This window comes from Eretmochelys imbricata, chromosome 11, assembly GCF_965152235.1.
Source record: "Eretmochelys imbricata isolate rEreImb1 chromosome 11, rEreImb1.hap1, whole genome shotgun sequence".
Lineage (NCBI taxonomy): Eukaryota > Metazoa > Chordata > Testudines > Cheloniidae > Eretmochelys > Eretmochelys imbricata.
This window is the reverse complement of record NC_135582.1, coordinates 50,018,675-50,039,967: the sequence shown is the minus strand read 5'-3', so window position 1 is coordinate 50,039,967 and position 21,293 is coordinate 50,018,675. Positions and strand designations below refer to the sequence as shown.

The following is a 21,293-nucleotide window of genomic DNA, read 5'->3' as shown; positions in this document are numbered from 1 at the left end:
GGGTCTTTAATTTATCTGAAATTAATTGGAGCAAGTAGTTTATCTAGTTATATCAAATTATGTCCAACTAGTATTTACATATTGCTGAAATACTAAGACTGAACCTGTCATTTTCAATAAAAAAAAGATTTAACACAAAGAACCTATTTATAATATTGAATTATATTAAAGCCATTCTTTCTCTGCTGACATTCTAACTCTTTTCCTATACACTTCCATTGACGTAAAAACAATATACAAGACATATTATGGTTAAATGACAACTCATTTTCTAAAAGTTGGTGGGCTGCTATCTGACATCGGACAAGGAGCTCTTGGGTAATTTAACAAAAATTGCATTCATTTTCAGAGTACAGACCAAAGGAAAAGAGTCTGTCATCTGAGGAGTAAATTTTTAAGATAATACATAGGAATTTAGCCACACAACTCCCATTAACCTTAGTGTATATCTGCATCCCTGTGTATTGTACTGTCACAGGGTAGGTACATCCCGTCAGGGTACTGGGTCACATATGGACAGAAGAAAGGGAAAGGCTGTATAGCAGTCAGTTAGGTCCCACATTAGTGACCCTGACTGTAAACTGGGGTAGTAGGGCCTAGCGGCCGGAGTCAATAAAGCAGCCCTCCCACTCAGGGCAGCGTGGTCTAATAGCCCGAGTCAAGAGCGTAGCCCTTCTACTTAGGGCAGCATGGCCCAATAGCCCAAGTCAATAGCACGGGCCTCCTGCTCAGGACAGCATAGCCTAATAACCAGAGTCAATAACGCAGTCCTTCTGCTCAGGACAGAGTAGCTTAAGGGCCAGAGTCAATAAATGTGTCCACTTCTGGGGTACCCTGTGGCTTACTGGCTTGTTGGGGAAGTGGGGTGCCACCTAGGGGTATGTGGCGCCCAGGGTAGGGGGACTTGGGCCCTCCCTGCTCCTCTACGTCCCAGCCCATGGCTCTGGCAGTGATGGGAGTGCTCACCACCAAGTCAGCGGGGATCCTCCCAAAACATGCTGGCCGGTTCCCTGGTTCACTCACGGGAGCAAAGTCTAAGTCCCCGGGCCGCTTCCTACCCTTTCTCCCTCAGCGATACTCCATGGTTCCCTTGGGTCTCTGGGGTCCTCCAGCTGTGTAGCTCCTGCTCGTGTGTCCTCTTCTCTGGGTTTGTCAGGCAGCCTGGAGTCCATCTGGAGCGGTGTGTGTCTTGAGTCTGTAATCGAGGCCTGTAGCAACTCCCTGAAGAGATCCTGCATTCTGTGTCATCCCACTTCAGCAGCCTGCCCAGACTGAGGTGGGCCGCTTCCTTTTATACTCTGCCTCCAAGCTGAGCATGTGCAGCAGGGTCTGAGGGATGGGGCTTCCTCAGCCTGCAAAGCACAGTTAACCCTTTGGGGGCTGGTGCAGGGTAGGTACACCCCATCACATGTACCAATAAGTTAATCAATTACTAATACACTAAACAGAAAAACTTCAAGTATTAAAATGTAGATATTTGTGATAGCAAACCACACATTTTTTTTATGATTTGGTACTGATAAACTGAGAAATGGGAGGTGATTTTATGAAACTTACTCAAACAATTTGACATCTGTCTTTTCCCAGCCATCTTTCATTGCTTTGGTCTTTAAATCAGATGCTGTAGATTTTGGTAGTGCTTGCAAACTCTCTAGTTGCAATATTTTATTGCTATCTTCCATCCAGTTGCTTCAGATTATATTTAATGAGATCCATCAAGTATGCTATGATGTAGTGTCTCTGTTTTAATATTTTTGTTGTATTTTTTTTTAAAGTACAACAATCTACCATAGAACTCAACACGGCCTTTAATTTTGCAAGTATTTATTTGCAGATACAAATCAGGTGGGGACCCATCAGATGTAACTTTGAGAAAATGTGGCCCTCTTTACTCATAGAAGTGGAAATAATCTATTAAAAGTCTATGATTGCCAGTAAAAAGAAAAGTAGTTCTTCTAATTTATAGCATATGTCTAATGAGATTACAGTGGTAATGGGATGCATTTTGTTGAATTATTGAAAACATACTGGATATGAAACTATCAGTCAGGTGAGCGGCACATAAAGTCATTACATACAACCAGGGAACTTCCCAATATTTAATAGGTCAGAATTTAAGAATATTTAAGCAACTAATGAGTGAGCTCTACTTAATTCACTAACAGTCTGAAGTCTTGTGTTAGAGGGAGCATTCTTGAATGTATATGGTTTCCTCTCTTGATAAGAGAATATCAGAAAAATGGGTACCACTGAAAAGAAGAAGCAAACACACTCACTGAATACAGCTGAAGATTTGAGTGACTCCTGAGTGACAATTCAGGACACTTTTTAAAAGTGCATTTATAAAGTGGAGGGGAGAACAGAAAAAAGAAACAAAAAAGTAAAGAAATGAAGGGAGGGAAAGAAAAGGAAGAGGGAAGAAAAGAGACTGACATCTGGTTCCATCCACTAAGAATTAATCAAATATTTTTTTTACAAAATAGACTAAAATCTTTTCAAGTTTGTCTAAGGTCCCTCTTCTCCAAAATGTTACCTGCTCATCTGCAGCTTAAAGGACATATTTGGTCCAGATGCACTGGGAGCACCAGAGACTCCAAAATTGTTGTTTAGGTGGAGAAAGCTCCATAGGTTCACCCGACTAGCTTAACCTGTTAACGATTTCCTGAGAGAGGGTTTGAGAGATGAGCGTCCAGTGCTGGGCACCAGTTGGTACAAAAGCAGGACAAGAGGTCAGCATGGTGCTGTTGTGTAACAATGTCTTGCTGGAGTTGTGAAGATAGAATTACCTGTGCATAGCTTTGTTGTGGCTTTTGCCGACTCTGTTCAAGATGAACTGGACAGGAGGTCTCTTATCTGTAATCAGTATTGGGGCCTCATTATGCTGCATGGTGTACAAACGAGTAGCACAGGGATTCTCAAACTGGGGGTCAGGACCCCTCAGGGGGTCACAAGGTTATTACATGGGGGGTCGCGAGCTGTCAGTTCCACCCTAAACCCCGCTTTGCATCCAGCATTTATAATGGTGTTAACTATATTAACAAGTGTCTTTAATTTATAAGGGGGGGCTACATTCAGAGGCTAGCTATGTGAAAGGGGTCATGAGTACAAAAGTTTGAGAACTACCTGTGTAGCAAGATAGTCCCTGCAATCAAGAGCCAATATAAGAAAATACTTTTCAGTAGGTTTAACAATTGCAGTGAACATGGGGCAGAGTGGAAAAGAAACCACATATGAATGAAATAGATTAGGAAGGATACCCTGAGCTTCTGGGTAATATTACATGACCTCAAGAAAATCAACATACTTAAGTAATAATTTCAGTTCTGCCTTTGGCTGCTCAGGAGCCAGGGAGTGGGACCACTACATTTGATATAATTGTGGGTACGAAATCTTTGCACCTTTGAAGAAAACAGAAAAGATGAGTATGAGGTATCCTATCCAAGACAGAGCACCAGTCAGTCACATGATATCACACTGTATAAAGAGATATTTTCCCTTCCTAAAACCGATCTTTGCAGCCATATGGCATTTAGAAACAAATTCAAATACCTCTATCCAAAGTTACACAAACGTCATCAAGTCCTAAACAGCATTTAAGATCAGAATTTCACAGCAGTAATCTGAATTTATATAAAATGATGGTAATCAATACAGTACCTTTGGGAAGCTGTTGCTTGACTAAAGTGTACCACAAAAAACTCAATTCTCACCAAATTGCTAATTTTGCTCCCCTTCTCTGGTCCTCTTTATTCTTTTCCTAGTTTTATGCAATTTAAAATTAATTTATATAATGACACACATGACAAAATATCTCTAGGATTAGGACCTGAAGCCATTCCAGTGGTATCAGCCAATATCCTGACATTTAGTTAGTTACTGCTGAGTACAACAAACTAGCATAGCTAATTTGATTTAAAGCACATTCTCTACAAATCTGGATAGGTAAATCAATCCTGCAAAAGACAGCACCCCTTCATTTGAATCCCAAAGCAGCTGCATAACTAAAAACCAATTTCTCACCTGTTAATTTTGTGTGTGTGTGAGAGAACACACTGGTACAGATAAACTGAGTGTTTTCCTTTCCTCTGGACATTGGATAGGTGGTATCCCATCAGAATACAGAAGTTTTTTTTACTTTGCTGTACATAGGTAAACTCCTCAGTTGATGACTTCCAAAGCTGCAAAATATGGATTGTTGACCCTATCGTCCTAATTCAAGTTACTCATACCAGGCCTCGTATCTAATGAGACATTTGGGTGAGTGTCTGTTACTGGTCAGACCACAAAAAACAAGAAATTTGTTTTCCTTGTGGTGTAATTGCCGTAGGTGTGCGTGTGTCATAAATATAAAGGGAAGGGTAAACACCTTTAAATCCCTCCTGGCCAGAGGAAAAGCCCTTTCACCTGTAAAGGGTTAAGAAGCTAAGATAACCTCGCTGGCACCTGACCAAAATGACCAATGAGGAGACAAGATACTTTCAAAGCTGGAGGTGCAGGGGGGGACAAAGGGTTCTCTCTGTCTGTGTGTTGCTTTTGCTGGGACTAGAGCAGGAATGCAGGTCAGAACTCCTGTAAAAGGTTAATAAGCAATTTAGTTAGATATGCGTTAGATTCTGTTTTGTTTAAATGGCTGACAAAATAAGTTGTGCTGGATGGAATGTATATTCCTGTTTTTTGTGTCTTTTCGTAACTTAAGGTTTTGCCTAGAGGGATTCTCTATGTTTTGAATCTGATTACCCTGTAAGGTATTTACCATCCTGATTTTACAGAGGTGATTCTTTTACTTTTTCTTTACTTAAAATTCTTCTTTTAAGAACCTGATTTGCTTTTTCATTGTTCTTAAGATCCAAGGATTTGGGTCTGTGCTCCCCTATGCAAATTGGTGAGGACTTTTATCAAGCCTTCCCCAGGATAGGGGGTGTAGGGTTTGGGAGGATTTTTGGGGGGGAAAGACGTTTTAACCGAAGCTGGTAAGATTAAGCTTAGGGGGTTTTTCATGCAGGTCCCCACATGTGTACCCTAGAGTTCAGAGTGGGGAAGGAACCTTGACAATGTGGATAGGTCTGACACCCTAGTTATTTGTCCAAGGAACCAGGAACCAACAGCAGGGTCATTGAGGTCATAGGGGCTGCTCAAGCTGTTGAAATAGAAGTGTATTTGCTCCACAGATTACATCACTTGAGGGCATTAGATGATTTTCTAAGGGGTAAAGCAAACAAACAATACAGAGCATGTAGTGAAAACGCTCTTTGCCAATGGGAGAGAGCTCTCCCGTCTGCATAATAAAACCACCTCCACGAACAGCGGAAACTATGTCAGCGGGAGAAACTCTCCCAGAAGTGTTGTCCACGCAAGCACTTTTGTTGGTGTACCTTATGTCTCTCAGGGAGGTGGTTTATTCACACCCCTGAGCAACATAAATTATGCCGGCATAAGATGTAGTGTAGACATAGCCTAAAAAAGAACAAAAGAAAGAACTGAGAGAGAAAGCAATTCAGATTTCTTATTCAACTTAAAATAGAGTAACCTATCAAGCTACTGGTAAGAAAGGCATGTTTGTTTCAGCGAGAGGACTTCTGATATATGAAAACAGTAATCTTTGCAATATTTATAGATATACAGTAGTGAAACTCTTTTTGTATATCACATTACCTAGAGAAAACAATCACCCTGAACTCTCCTTCAAAAACCCCAAACAGCAGCAAACAACCACCTTCTGGCTGGAACTCAGGTTCCTGAGGGATGATAGAGGATTAACTTTATTTTAACCTATCATCTTTGTGTGTAGAGAATTAGAGAAACTAGACACAGACCGCTTTGGGAGCCAGCTAGTAAACATTTGTTTAAAGTTACAACAACAAAGTATGTACCAGAGAGAGCGTGAGAATGAACAGGGTATAATCTCCTCTAATTCCCATTATAATAAACAAGGTTACATTTGTGCATCAAGAGCACTCTGTGTGTCTGCTGAAGAGATAAAATATAATTGTAATTTAATTGTTAAATTGTGGGATTATAGCTCCTACTCATTTTCCAATCTCAGTTTCTCAGGGAAGCGGACTATACTCTTTTGAAATGAGAAACTGGTTGAGGCCCTGGACTCTCAAAATCTCAGTTCAATTCCCAGCTCTGCTACAGATTTCTTATGGACCTTGGCCAAGTCATTTCATCTCTCCATGTCTCAGTTCCTCATCTGTAAAATGTATTTCCCCTTTCACATCCAGTGTCTTGACAATTTATATTATAAACTCTCGGTATTGTCTTGTACATCTGTACAGTTCCTAGCCCAGTGAAGGGTCTGATCACAGACAAAATACATGTGAGAGATGGGCAGGACAAAGGAAGATGTCAAATCTTAGATTTATTGATAAATCAAGTACCTCTCTTTAGGTATTGTCTTTGTGATGTCACAAAACAGTTACAATGTTGTTCTTATACTGCCAGGTTTGTCAATAGAGCCAGACTATTTAGATAACATTCTATGGAGAGCACTTCAGATCTTATTTAATCCTTTCATGGCTTCTCTGTGAACAGTCAACATTCCACTGACATTAACAGAAATTAGGCCTTACTGTTACAGTCAGCAATCTAGTTACTATGGACATTTAAAAAAATTGTACTGACCCCAAAGATGTAACTGGGGACCAAAACAGAAGGCAATTAAGTGTAATAACACAACATAGACTTCAAAGGACTTGCTCTGTTCTGAAGGTAAAATCCTGAGATTCTCTGAAGCGGAGCACATTATGCAAGCAGGACTGCAATGAACCAAAACATTTGGGCTTGGGTCTGAGAATGTTCCTGCAATTCCCAGTGACGTCAGTAGAAATTGTGGGTACTCAGCACCTTTCAGAATCATGCCCATTGTAATGACTCAGTCCTGCTCTAAATTAAGTCAATAGGGGGTTTTATCAGGACATAAGGTCTCAATTCTTTAGTGAACTCCTTGAGGACACAGATGACTGCCTACACAGAGCTTATTACTGGATTTGGAGCCTAAGTAAACAAATTAATAGTAAGTACAGTTTTGGTGACCAGTGACAAGCTCTTAATATAGGAGTGGTTTGGTGGGAAAATTTAATTTCTTGTCATAAATCTAGCAAACAAAGTTCACATGAAACTAGTGTGTTCCTGAATAATGTGTGCTGCTTAAAGAAATTCAAAATACAAATTAAAAATAAGGCAGCAATAACTTTTAAAAACTATTTTATTATATTGCATGAGCTATAATGTTTTACAAATCTTAATTACATTTTCAGCAATAAAGAGAGTAGTACTGTAGTAAATACTCTGAGACATGAAGACACCTGACAAAAGGATACAAAAAAGATAGAAACACCTAAAAAGAGGGATGCAAAATGTCAATTATGTTTGAAATAGAAAATAAATGTTTACAAGACTGTGTGTTTGAAAATGATTGCCAAGGCAATGAAGTGCTTGTTCAACATTTAAGGCGCAGTCCTGCAAGATGTTAAGCACTTCCTGTGCCATCAGCTCCACGGGATTCATCATCTCACAGAATTGGACTCTTTGTGAGCTTCATGCTCTACTGAGCATTAAAAAGGGCCCTTTCCCCAACACAGCTGCAAAGATGCTGTAAAAATAGTTACAAAAGACTTGAGATCATAAAATGCATTAAAGTCTAACATCATATTATGCTTTAACTGAATCTATCAGTTCAATTGAGGAATAATATATCCAAATACTTGGAAAACATGTATAGAGATTTATTAAATCTTAATTTGTGACTAAAATTATGGAAATTTCAGTTGGTAAAAACTAATTTTTAAACTTTAAAATGTTGAGAACATGAATTACTACATAAATTTTTTTGTTTGGTTTTTTGTTTTTTAAAAGGTTTACTACAAAGGGGTGAATGGCTTCAGATTTTTAGCAGGAAATATTTAATAATACTTTTAAAAGTAAACAAAAAAGCTTGGATAAAAGTGTTTATCATTAAAAAACGGCTATAATATCCCAAATCCTTAGCAGAATGCAGAGTGCCTATGGCCAAAAGAGTAACACACATTTACATTTTAATACGAACAATTTCGAGAATAGCATCCTCACTTTTTAAACATGATGGGCCTACTCCTGTATCTCTTGCATGCCCAAAGGCCCACTAAATTCAATGTCAAGGAAGTCAGTGGGGGAACTTGGAGTACGTAAGCAATGCAGGGTCAGGCTCAAAAGTGTGATTAAAATTAGCTCCCTCATTGTAAGTCATAAAATACCTGTCTCCATACTGCTTCTACCTCCTGCTAGCCAGGTAGCTCAGCACTTAAAGTAAGATGTATAATTTTTTAGCTATGTGTACATTCCATTTGAGATAATAAATGTATTAGATCTGATATCGAGATCATTTAAATCAGTTTTATACTTTGACATCAATGGATTTCAACACATTTACTCCCTGATTTAAGGAAGTGTGATCAGAATCAGGCCCTGCGTGTTTAAAAAAAACCCTTGATTGTTGAAATCCCTGGAGAGATGTGATTTCATTGATAATTTCTGACTTCTTTCCAACAAACATTTTCTTAACACTTCCCGAATAGAAAATGTAAAAACATGGCTTACAGCAAACAAGTGTTGTTATCTACATGCAGGAGGCAATGTTCCAACATGAAACACTAGATTAGTCTTTCAAAAACTACAGAAACTACATAGTTTTAGTCATGATCTTTTTTGGCTAACAGAAAAAAATTTACATGTGCTTTTCATATAGTGGAGCGTCCGACCGATAAAATAACTCTCTGAGGAAAAAGAAAGGCACTTTAGCAGGCTAGTTTACTTTCTTCAGCTCTTCCATGCCTCGGTTGTTTACTCTATCCGTGTAAAGGGTTCCAAATACAGTACCACTCATTGAAAGTCATCTAATTTCAGAAGTAACTGCATTTTAACTTGTAGACTGCTACGTTAAAATCTACCATTAACCCGCTTTGTTTTTATTATAATTAATGAAAAAGACTGACAACGAGAGAGTGAATTCAGTTATTGTGGAATATCCACAGGCAATTTCCTCCTCTTTGGTACAAATCACTGCACGTGAGCAAGACCGTGGAACTCAAACAAAGTATTTTCCTTCTTGCATCATGGATTTTGTTGCGAGGGTCTGGTTGTGGGAAGCTTCTCCAGATCTGCATTGCTCGAACATGCTCACTGTTCGACTAGTAAATCTGGCAGTACACAAGTATTTTTTTCAGGATGTCAAACATAGAACAGGATGCCAAACATAGTTATGTTCTAATCAGAACCCTCTATGTACATTCTTGATTAGACAACAGTCCCCTCACACCAGGAATAAACAATTCCTCTCCTGTGGTGTTTGCCTATCTATGATGGTGTTTGCCAAGTTAACAGAAAACTACCTCCATTTGGTGCCTAAGAAAACATCAGTAAGTTTAATATTCTCAGTTTATTCCAACATAGTCACTTATCTTCATTACAAAGAAGTGCTTGGTCTGAAAAATGTGCTATATTGCATAAAAAACACATGACTAAATTACCCCCCCCCTTTTTTTTTTAGGGACTCCATTAGCCTACCTTATACAAGGCAGAAGAGATTTGAAACTGGTGTGCTACTCTGAAGTGGGAAAATTCTGGAGCTCCTTAAGTCACACTTAAGCAGCCACAGGGGAAAAAACCTATAAAGTTACTTATTTGAAGTCTGCCCCATGCATCTGACAAAATCTGACCCTCAGGGGAAATACAAAAGGTACATTTGTGCACACACATTCTTAACTCCTAGTGTTTATGCTCAGAGTAAGTGATACCTAGTTTTTCATTACATGAGGCAACGGCAATAATCATCTTTTGAAGAATCTTGCTTCTCAGAGACGGCGTTCTTTTACAATGCCTAACACCAGCAGCTCTGATCACAATTGTGAACTCCACTGCCCAGGGGTCATGGAGACTAGAAGCCCTCCCCCCTTTAAAACTCCACGAATTTTTTGAACTCCTTTTCTTGATTGTCCATTTCAAAAAGCACACCTAGCAGCTCTCCAGTTGTGTGCAGCAGCATAGTTGATTATGCTAGCTACAGGCTCCAGACATGCACCTGCCCAAGTACACAGAAGATATTGGCTCCCCTGGGCCTGTGGGGAGAAGCAGCTGTAGAAATGTGGACAATGACCATGTCTTGTTTATAACTTTAGGGAGGAAAGGAAGGGAGGTCTGAATCTCGACTTTTGCCTTCTGTTGTGACTATCCTGAGAATGGTCTCTCTGGCGTGTTTTATCTGCAGCTGCTGCCATTGCAGCCTTGAGGGCCCCCCCCCCAGAACACCTGGGCCAAATAAGGAAAAGAAAAAAAAGGACTTGGGATGAGACACTCAATGAGAGTCTACAAGCCAGTGAACAGAGGCCCTGGAGGATGAATACTGTATGGAAAAGGAAAGAACAAGAGAAAGACCCAGGAGTCCCAGCAGGTAAGAGATGGAGATGCACCAGGTGATAATGGGGCTTCTCCAGCAACAAACACAGAAACTGCAGGACTCTTGTGGACCTACAAGATCGTTAACGCTGCCTGTTGTGTCCTGCATAGTGAAACAAAGGGAGAAGAGTTGCCACCAGGATGGAGGGCAGGGATTGACCGCCTATCTGCTGAGTTTGAACAGTCAAACAAAAGGGCTATCAGAATAGTTCAACAGGAAGCTATCTGTATAGGGAAGCTCTGAAAGAGCACTTTAACAGTGAGCCACAGCAATGCATTGTGGCGTACCTCGCCCTGCAGTTTGCAAGCCTATTAGGAACTACGATGTGCTTGGTGCACATCTATTAATATAACACTGTCAATGCACCTATTAATTTTGTGGCTCTTACTGTATATTTATCATTATTACACTGTGTTTGTCACTGATCCTACAAGTTGTCACAGTATGTAATAATAAGTCAAGTGAGTGCTTTTGCTGTCACCAGGCACTGTGCAGCATATGTTGGGAACTAATAAAGATGAATTGTTTTCCAAACAAAGTTTTATTGAGTAACAAAAACACTTCAGAAAAAATTCAGTGCAAGTTAAAAACAAATACATTAAAACCTTAAATTTATGAAAGAGAGCTTAAAGAGGAAGGAATGTTCCTGTGCATTTTACCCATGCACACATCAGCCCTGGCTTTCGTAGGTCAGTGTATGTGAAGCTGTGTCTGAGTAGAGTGGTAGGGATGCAGCCCGATGCTACATGAAATGTTGGGGGAAGGCACAGGGAGGTGCTATACTTGAGTTTTTCAAAGACTGCAAAAGGAGACAAGCCCAGGATTGTTGACTGGGATATTTTTCTCAGAGATCCAATCTTGTGAGTGAACAATGCCTGCACACCTTCAATCTACCAAAAGCACATTCAATTACCATTCTGCACTTCCTAAGCTGGTAGTCAAATCTTTCCTTGGTGCTGTCAAGGTGGCTAGTGTATGGCTTCAAGAGCCAGGGGAGCTAGAGTTAAGTTGGGTCCCCCAGAATCACTATGGGTATTTCAATATCACCAGGTGAAAGAAAGTCCCTGTTTGCAGCTTTCTGAACTGTCCTTGTTCTTAAAAATGCAAGTGTCTTGCACCTTCCCTGACCAGACCACACTGAGGTCAGCGAAGCATCTCCACCAACACTTGCATAACTAGAGGAAATAGCCCTTTCTGTTGATGTACTCTGTGACAAGGTGGTCTTATGCCAAAATAGGGATATGCGTGCCATCTATCGCTGCTCTGCAGTTTAGGAACCCCATTGCTGCAAACCAATATGTTATGTTCTGCATGTTACTAATAGTCACATTCCTGCATAGCAGGAGATACTTAATGGCCTTGCACACTTGTATGACAACAGCCCTGTGATGGGGTGTACCAGGCTCAGAGGTCTCCTGCTGTTCTACCACACCCCGTCCCAGAAAAGAGCTGTGGAACTAAGTCCTCCAAATGGCCTAGAGAGACTGTTCAGGAGGCAGCCAATTAGGGAAAGGCTGCAGGGAGAAGCCAATCAGAGGTTTGCAGACCCATACAAAAAAGGCTGCAGAGGTAGTGTCAGGCAGTTGCTGTTTGGAGCCTGAGGAGTACACACAGTGCTCCTAGCAGGCTGAAGGACTGCAGCACCACAGACAGCTCACTGCTGGCAGTGACCAGAGGAGAAAGAGCTCCTGGCTGGCTGCTGGGCCTGAACATAGAAGAGCCCTGAGGTAAAGGTGAAACATTAGTTGAAGGCTGGGGCCATGGGGAAGCAGAGGGGGCATCTTAGGACTGCCATTCTGTGTGAGGTGGGGCCATGGCATGTGGACAGGGAGGGTTAATATCATGGTGCACTTAGGGCCCTTAACTGCCTTAATATGACCCTTCCTCTCTGGAGTCTGTGGCCAATATTTTTCCCCTGGGCCTGTTACAGGTCAGCCTTTTATACCCTTCTGACATCTTAAAGGGTGAGGAAAAATAAAGGAAAACCAACCACTGAGCTAAGTACTACAGACCTTCTGGTCTACAAGCACAAAAATGTAGCAAACAAGCATAATGTAGCAAAGCCACTTGACATGTCTCACTATTGTGAGAGTGCTGGAGACAAACAAGCAAGCCAGCCCTCTGATCACCAATTAGTTCCCCTGGAGAAGACTCAGTGGCAGATAGCTAGCTAATTGGTCTATCAGCCCAAGACTGATTAGCTAAGGGCTAGAAAAGTTGACACAGGAAGAAAGGGGAGAGATTGGATTAGTGAACTCAGCATGCTCTGAGATCCCAAGGGAGGGACGTTTCTGTTTCTCTCTGGCCCTGGGGTGACAGGGCAAGAAACCACTGTAAATACTTGGCTGCACAAGACTGTATTGGTGGCAGTGGTGGGAATATAAATAAATAACATGAAGGTGCCACTCACTGGAGAGTCTGAGGTTTCTGGGCCTACAAGGGCTGGGACAGAGTGCACCACGTTACAACTGCTAGTAATACTTAATCAGTTCATGCCAGTAAATCAAAAGAGAGCAACAAAAACAGCACTAGTGCTAGCAAGTGGGAGGTTGCGAAACAAAGATGGCTGTAGTAAGGCCACTATGACAGATGTACTACTGCAATTATCACCAAACCAATGGCTGGTGGGAATAGTCCAGAAAATCCCAATACTGACACTGGACAAGAACAGGGCCAGGTAAAAGTGAGAAAATCCCAACAGAGATATCAACCAACATTTAGATACTTCAGTGAAGGTATTGCTTGAGATGGTGTTTCAACTGTCTTAGAACCTTTGTTGTATAGACATGTGCTTTCTGTATGTTTGCAGTGTTGTTGCAGCTGCAGAACACCTTCAAAAGAAGAGCCTGGGAGCTTAAATTCATAACATTGCTAGACACTAAAAATCATAGACTGAATACAGACACTGGATTTATGGCTTATTATAACGATCTGTAACCCACTAACCCATCCCCTGACTTTTTTTTTTTTTTGTCCTATGACTGCAGGGGTATTCCCTGGCCACTCACCTTTAATGGTCCCATAGAATATGTTAACTACTTATGCTAAACAAGCTGTTCCACCTTCATTTAGCTGTGGCACGTTGCAATTGTTTCCCAGACCTGAAGAGCTCTGTGTAAACTCAAAAGCTTGTCTCCTTCATAACAGAAGTTAGTCCAATAAAAGACATTATCGCACCCACCTTTCCCTAACGTGCTTCGTCTACACAGATACTGTGTCATTTAACATGTATTGCCTTATCCATCCATCTTGTGTCTCTAATATCTTGAGATCAACATGGTACAGCATCACTGCACACAACATGTATTGCCTTGAAATGTGTATAAAGGGGACTGTTTTAACAAATCACTCATTCACCTCTGAGCCAAAATATAAGCTCATGAAGTCCAAACACTAGCTGTATGATTTTGCATAAAAAAAGTGTATATATTTTTTGATCCATGTTGCTGCTGGAAGCCTAAAAGCAAGCCAAATTTTCTGGGGTCTGTTAGCCTAACAAACCAGATCTGAGGGTATCAGCTGAAATGCACTACTGGCATATGTGCTCAGAAGGGGCACTTTGTATTGCCACATCTATACGGTCAGATTCTGCTTGATGAGCCCAAACAGCACAATGTTTGGTTGGGGGGAGGTATGCAAGAGTGCAATCCCCTACTCTGCTGGGGGTGGCAACCTGGAGCTAGTCAGCACAGCCCATCAGGTAGATGCACCAACCAATACAGTGCACATCCCAGCCAGCCACCACTGGGCTTCTATGGAGTCCCAGACTTAAAACTGAGCCTCCCAACAAACGTACACATCCCTGGGGGGAGTGAATCCCAGCTTTGGTGCATAACAACTTCTTGTGGGAACAGCAGAATGCCAAAAAATCTCTCTGAGCTTGCAGGGATTAAATAAAGCCATTATTTTATTGTGTCCTATCACTCCCATTAGTGAGCCACATACAGTAGGCTTGAGGAATCAATTATTTTCTTCTCCACAGAATGGATTTATTCACAAAAATTCCATAGGGGAATCTGCAAACTAACATTCATCAGTGTCAAGCTGCTGTAGTTCACAAAGTGACATAGAAGCATATTCTCAGTATTGACTGGTATCTGACAAACCCTCAACTCATGAGAGAGATTTTTAGCTGCTCTTTTACAGGGCACAGCATTAGGAACACTATTTTTCCCCTCAGCAAATATGCCACCATTAGCTAAAGGGAAAAATAGAAACAACATTAATAAAAATTGGAGTGGCAGCAGTAGATCCTAATAAGATGCATAAAAATATATTAAGGAAATAAAATAACTGTTTATAAGGTTTGTGTGTATGCTTGAGATAATAAAGTTGGATGCCTGTGTGTGTATGTATGTTTGTTATTATGTACAAAGTTCAGTATTTAATTGAAATTGCTGTCAGCATCCATCTGATTGATCACCGTATGTAGAACGAAATCACTTAAGCCACCTCCAAATATATGATACTACAGTATTTCTTATTTTAATGTACACACTTGTGCTCACAGAATTTGTGTTTCTGTTTCTTAATATATGCTTTTAAGATCTATTGTATTAAGGAATATTGGTACGTTAAATAGAGAATATTTTGTTTTCAATGACTACTGCCTAAGTGTCAATCCTTTAAGCAGAAGGCTGTATCCATCCTCCCAAGGGTAAACAAAGTTAGTTAGTTCTGGAGAGTTTCCTGAAGGTCATAGGGGAACCCCTGGTAAAACCCTAGCAATTCCTCTAGGGTAGGCCACCTCCTTTTATGTACCAAAACAGACAATAGAGTTACTGGAATAGGCAAACCATTGTGGGCGTGCTCCAAGTCTGATTTTGGGGGTAACAAAGCTTATCAAGGACATTATATTAGTATCAATGTAAACCCTGGTTCTGTATTTGAAGGACTGAACAAAACTGGTGCAACAATGAAAGCACTGACAGTGACAATAACTTATAAGCTTGACATTCAAATAGTCTTTTAAATGTATATCGGTTTTGAAGTGTGGTTGATTATTTAACAATTATGAATCCATCAGAGAAAAAAAATTCCATCCAGAGGGTGGAACTTGATGAAGGATATATGTTATAAACATTTTTATATGAATAATTAGTTACACAAATCAAAACACATTACCAAAGCAAGCAAACTTGGCAAATACCCACACTCAGCTGTAAGGCAGATGACTTGTGTAATCTTTCAGATTTATTTTTCTGTTGGCCAAACAATAATCTACTTACCAAATTTAATATTTCTCTCTGAACATTTTGTTTTTCATTGTTATATTCACGGGATCGATAAGGATTTCATATGTTCAGGAAGCAATGGCATACTAGGAAGAGTCAGAAACATGGTATTGTTTGCAATTTGGTTTGCAAATTCTTCAAGTAAAAGAAGGAATGGTACCAACGCCCAAAAGACAAAGGTGTTAACCGAGTTTGATGGTATTATTTCCTGAGTGAAGATGACTGCAGCCCAGGTCCATAGCGTATATATATATATATTTTGGTTGTGTTACTTCAACCATATTTATTATATAGACAATAAAAAGCTTTTTTTTTCTTTAAAAGGAATTTTCTACTATAACACTTTTTAAAGCAATCCTTTATAATCAAATTGCCAAAGCCAAAATGCTGTGACTTATTTCTTCAGAGAAACATCTTAAAGGTCATAGGAAATATTCTGTTTCATGTGAAGCACATTAAAAAGTGCGAGTCTACTTTTCTGTTAGCCAAAGCTAAATCTATCACTTTGACAAAATGACCATTTAAAACAAAGAATATATTTTGATGGACATTTCCTTCCTCTGTACATATGTAAGTTACATCTCATGCATTCAAAACTTTTGGTAGCTGTTTAACTTAGTAATAACTCATAATCAAGTGTCTCTGTTGTACTGTGGACCAAGTTTGGAGCTCAGCTTCCATACGCTCAAAAGTCTAAACAATCAGGTTTTTTTTAAGCCTGTTTAACACCTCTGTGCTGCATGGCCTACTAACAAAAGTAGCAAAAAAGGGGCACGTTAGCCAATGTGATCAAATTTACTATTTGTTTTTAAAAACTTTTAAAAGTGAATGAACTTAACAGTACAGGTCATTCCTTCTAAAAGTACCTTTTCTGCAAAAGGTGCCATTTGCTCATATTTACAAAAGTATTTTCATTAGACATCAAGTTTTATCCTAAATACACCTGTGTGAATCAGGAATAGCTCGATAGCCTATGATAGAGCGCCAAATTTGACTCAATATGCATTGAGTAACACATGAAAAGGAAGATTTTTGCAGACTTAACTAGTGTCTGGAGTTGATACTAAATCCCTGATTATTTCCAAGAACACATTGAGACTAATGTGGTGAAACTTTATACAAAATAGGAATTACTACGGTCAGGGCTCCAGTAAAAGTTATGTGTAAATGCTACACAATAGCCTGCTGCTCACACCAGTTAGGAACAACATTTTGGAAACATTTTAACAATCGCTACCCAGAAATATGCCTACAAAAAATAAAATATTTTCTTTTTCTGAGTGCCTAAATTTCTAACTGTGCACCCCAAGAGGTGTACCCCAAGAATGAAAAATTTAAACAAACCATTGTAGCATTTCTTAGTGACAAATTCACATTTTATATCCAATGCTCTGTTGAAATCATAATCCTTAGTCTGCACGTTAAGAAATGTAACTTTACCTGATACTAGAAAACCATTTTGACTGCTCCTTATAAATCCAACATTGCAAATTTACCAGAAGCAAAGAGGAAAGAGTGCATAAACTGCTAGAAAAAGCAAGAACACTGAACACACTGTGTTTCAATTTATAGGAATCAGTGGTCTCTCCTCTCTTTTTTTCCAGATATTGGTTTGACTATCTCTCTTAGTTACAGGTGGTCTACCTCTTTTTTTAGCTGGAGGAGTATTGGACTCATGACCTTTTGTTGTGTTTTTTTTCCGAGGTGGTTCTTCAGTGTGCTGTTCTAGGACCTGCCTACTTCCTCCGTCCAATAGGTGTCTCACAGACTGATCATCAGGGCTACAAACAGTGGTCCCACTTTCGCTGCTGCTCAGATCCAAATCTTCCAAATAAAGGATCTTAGAATGATGCATGCTTTTAATGAAAGTTTTCTCTCTCTCCAGTTTTCGACTGGGATGATGCTCATTCATGTCCACGCCAGAGTCCAGGCTGGTGTCATTACTTTCTGTTTTCCTGCCCTTTTTCAGATCTATAAAAGAGTGCCTCACTTGAGCGACTGGCTTTCCATCTAGTGACACGAACCATGCTCTGGGGTGTGGGGATGGTTTTCCTTTAGAAAGCTCCAATAACGTTTGCTCTGAAATACCTTGAAGTTCAGATGAAAATGGTGTCATAACTGCTTCGTTCAGTGTCCCAGGAACAGAGACAGACTCCAGCAAATTATTGGTATACCGACCCCAGTTTGAAGTTTGTGAAGATAAGCCCTGTTGACCATCTAATGTGGCTCTCTCATCTCTGGAAGTGGGGGGCTGGAGTGGAGAGTGCATTGGCATTTTGGGTAGTGTCTGTGTATAGCTGTTTCGATTCGTGGGCTCCATCATTGGGCTGTAGACTAACTGCCCTTTTCTTGGCAAAGTAGCTGACTTAGCCGCATGCAATTGCTCCGGAGAGTGGAACAGGTCAGAGGTTTGAAGGATGGCAACAGGCTGACTGTAAATATTAATTAGTTGTTCTGGGATATGGGAAAGCCCATACATCTCTTCGTTCACTGCAAGATATCGGTTTTGGTCTTGAATGTCCCTGGGAGATTGAGAAACACTGCTGTTAATGTGCCTTGGCGGCTGTAATTGTCTAACTCCAACATTAGGCTCCAAGGACTGGGCTGAATTCCTCGAGTGACCACTCTGATTGGATGATTGATATGAAACATTTTCTGTGTAGATTTTAAAATTGTCCCAGGCTTTTTTGTCCTCTGTTTCCATAGAAGTCTTTCTGTGAGGGCTATAGGAGGAAAGCTTGGGCATGTATAATTGTGACTTATCCTCTAGCTTTACTGACCCCTTCACAGCACTGATGTGATTTATGTGAGTTGTTGATGTTGTCTGGTCTTTTTTTAAGACCTCCAGTTTAGTTGTATTTTTTTCCCTCCTATGTGATTGGCCACATTTATCCCTATGGGGAAAAAAAAAGGGGGGGGGGGAGAGAGAGAATTGTAGGACATATGATTCAAAATACTAGTGATGAGCACAGATTGCACTTAAGACTTCACAGACTAAAAGGTATGATGTACAATTTGAAAGCCAGTAGGTACCAACTTAAACCTGTTCAAAAACCAATGAAATCATTTGTGATTACACTGCATATTAATGTAGTGTATATATTTAAATTAGTACGTTTGAAAAAGACTTTAAACACATGCACTTCCTAGATATTACAAAGAAAACAACTATTTTGTCTCAAAAGAGCCCCATATGTTAACTTTAAACTCCATCCATGCTAAGCATATTAAAGCTTTTCTTTTTCCTTACCTGCAGTAACAGAGAAGAACAGTGAAGAATCCAATGATAATGACTATAGTACCTCCAAGTATGGCTGTAAGGAACACTGTGTGATAGGCTGTTATGTCCTTGGAAACTGCATTAATAATAGAGTCTAGATTTTTTAAACACAAAACCAAACAAATGAGATGTCAAGAACTAAGAATTGTGTTTCTCATGCAAAACTGCATTTGATAAATTGCACTGTAGTTTTCTAGCTGCTGTTCTGCTCCCCTGCACTATCCTGCTATTGGTCATTTTAGCCATTATGGAAATGTGGGAACCATCACCAATATCAAATCACACGTCAGGGGCTGATGTCACAAACACTGACATATTGCCTTTGCTCAATTCCAGCCAAATGGTGTTCATGCTATATGTCCGAATTTGTTTCAAAATCCTAGTCCCTAAACAGAGCTGCTGTCACATCATGTCACATTAATTTTAAAATTCTGAAACCACATTTTCTCTTTCAAAAGTTGTCCATATGAATCCCCACTCCAGGGATAAGTACAACTTTACCTGTGCAAGCTCAGATTCTTCTATATAAGCTGTAACCACTGTGGCCAATCAATCCAATCCCATCCTCCTCCCCACACAGTTCCAGGGACTAAAACAGACAGAGGGTTCCAACAGCTTTTCAGTTCATTATGTTGATACTTCTCTTCTAGAGTACGCCCAGAAGATGGCAGTAATATATATACCTAACATGGCTTGGCTCTCTCTCCCTCCAAAAATGTATCTGACAAGAGGTCTGAAAATGGGGAAAATGAGGGAGACCATGTCTGCTCTGAGGCACCAGCTGATCTGGAAGAATACTTTTTCCAACTTATTGGAAACGATTCCACAAATCATATTTCTTCTTTCGAAGTATGCTGGGTTTCAGGGCCGTCCTTAGGCATATGCAGCATACGCGGCTCCATAGGGCACCTGAAAATTTGGGGCACCTCCTAGCTCTTCCTATCCCTGTTCTGACCCTTTCTGCAGGCTCCCACCACAGCTGGCTGCTGGTGAGTCTTCCTCCAGAGGGTATCTAATAACTTAAAAGTGAAAAAGCCTTCCAGCCTGCCAGATCAATTAGCACAACATTGAAACTGTTAAAGAGCCATTCAAGTGGCAATGAAGCCATTTAACAGGCATTTGCTAAGCCCCAGGTACATACTGTCAATTTCTGAATTTACTGACAAAAACAGTTGTGCATTACTATAATATTTACTCAGAACATGTTAATCCATAGGACCTTAGTTTAAAATTTGCTTTAAAAATATTTCATTAGTGAGTTGGTGAAGATTATAAAATCAAATCTCTAAAAATCCTTGCATAGATTTTTAGATGCACAATCGTCTTTAGCCTTAAATGCTTGGATCTTCAGACATGTAGTTTTTTATATAAATCCCTCAAAAGACCACCTTTATCTAAAATACACATTTTAATTTTAATTACAATAGTAAAAAAGAACTTGCTTCCAAAGTCTTCCTGTCCTTCCCTTTCTCCCTTCACCCCCGGCTCCCCTGGTTGAAGAGAGCCCTGAATGGGACAACAGCCCTTTCCTTCCAGATAGGTAGACAGAGTTTCTCTTTCTTTACTTCTGACTATCTGATGAACTAGTTTTACGAGAACCCTCCAGCAAAATCAGTACCTAGTAAGATATCAAATCCTTTGTTATGCCTAAAATCTTTGGAAACACATTTTTTAAAGTTGCTGAAATTTCATAAACATGTCTATTGTTATGGAGATCACACAGGGTAAATAAATTAGTGTTCCCTTTTTCTAAAAGCAATGAACCTTGTTATGAACACACTAAACCTCTGTGACTGATTAATTTAAAATATCATCTTTGTTTCAGTGAGTTAAATATGTAGTAATCTGGAAAGATTACTTTATGAAGACTTAAGAGTACATTTAAAATATAAAATCATCTTAGAAATACTGATTAAGAAAATGTAAAACAGAGAAGAGCTGCATTATGTATTCCATAATATTTAATGTTGTATTCAGCAAGACGGCTGACTCGCCCTTACTACAAAGTTTTTGCAAATAAATCTCTGACAAACTTCAGGGCATATCAAAAAACCTGCGACTGACATTTTTATTCCCAAGTTTAGTGCTTTTAATTAGGTACGTTCTGCATGTCCAGTCTTCACCACCTGGCATGCAGTGGAAAACGTGCCCCGTTTTCTTTAGAAAGAAATTGCAGAAGAGTTTTTTTTTCAAATGTCATTTGCTTCGTTTGGGTTCAGGGATTTGGCTGGAAGGGAGTGAGCAGGGAGAGGGAGGGAAGAGAAGAGGGAGACAGTGGGGAGAGGACAGGGCCTGGGCAGAGGGGGACGGGGCCTGGGGTGGAGCAGGACTGGAGCCTGGGTGGGGC

At 40.0% G+C, this 21,293-nt stretch overlaps 1 protein-coding gene across 6 annotated transcripts in view; it reads right to left on the bottom strand.

Annotated features, from left to right (window-relative positions):
* Window positions 1-7,223: 7,223 nt before the first annotated feature.
* The window catches only part of FAM171B (family with sequence similarity 171 member B), a 73,256-nt gene continuing 59,186 nt past the window's right edge, over window positions 7,224-21,293 (bottom strand). For all 6 annotated transcript variants that reach the window (XM_077829767.1, XM_077829769.1, XM_077829770.1 and 3 more), the window contains 2 exons: window positions 18,917-19,040; window positions 7,224-18,560 (listed from right to left, as the gene is read on the bottom strand). In XM_077829767.1, coding sequence (XP_077685893.1) covers window positions 17,228-18,560; window positions 18,917-19,040 — 1,457 coding nt within the window. In that variant the 3' untranslated portion in view covers window positions 7,224-17,227. The remainder of the gene's footprint in view (window positions 18,561-18,916; window positions 19,041-21,293) is intronic.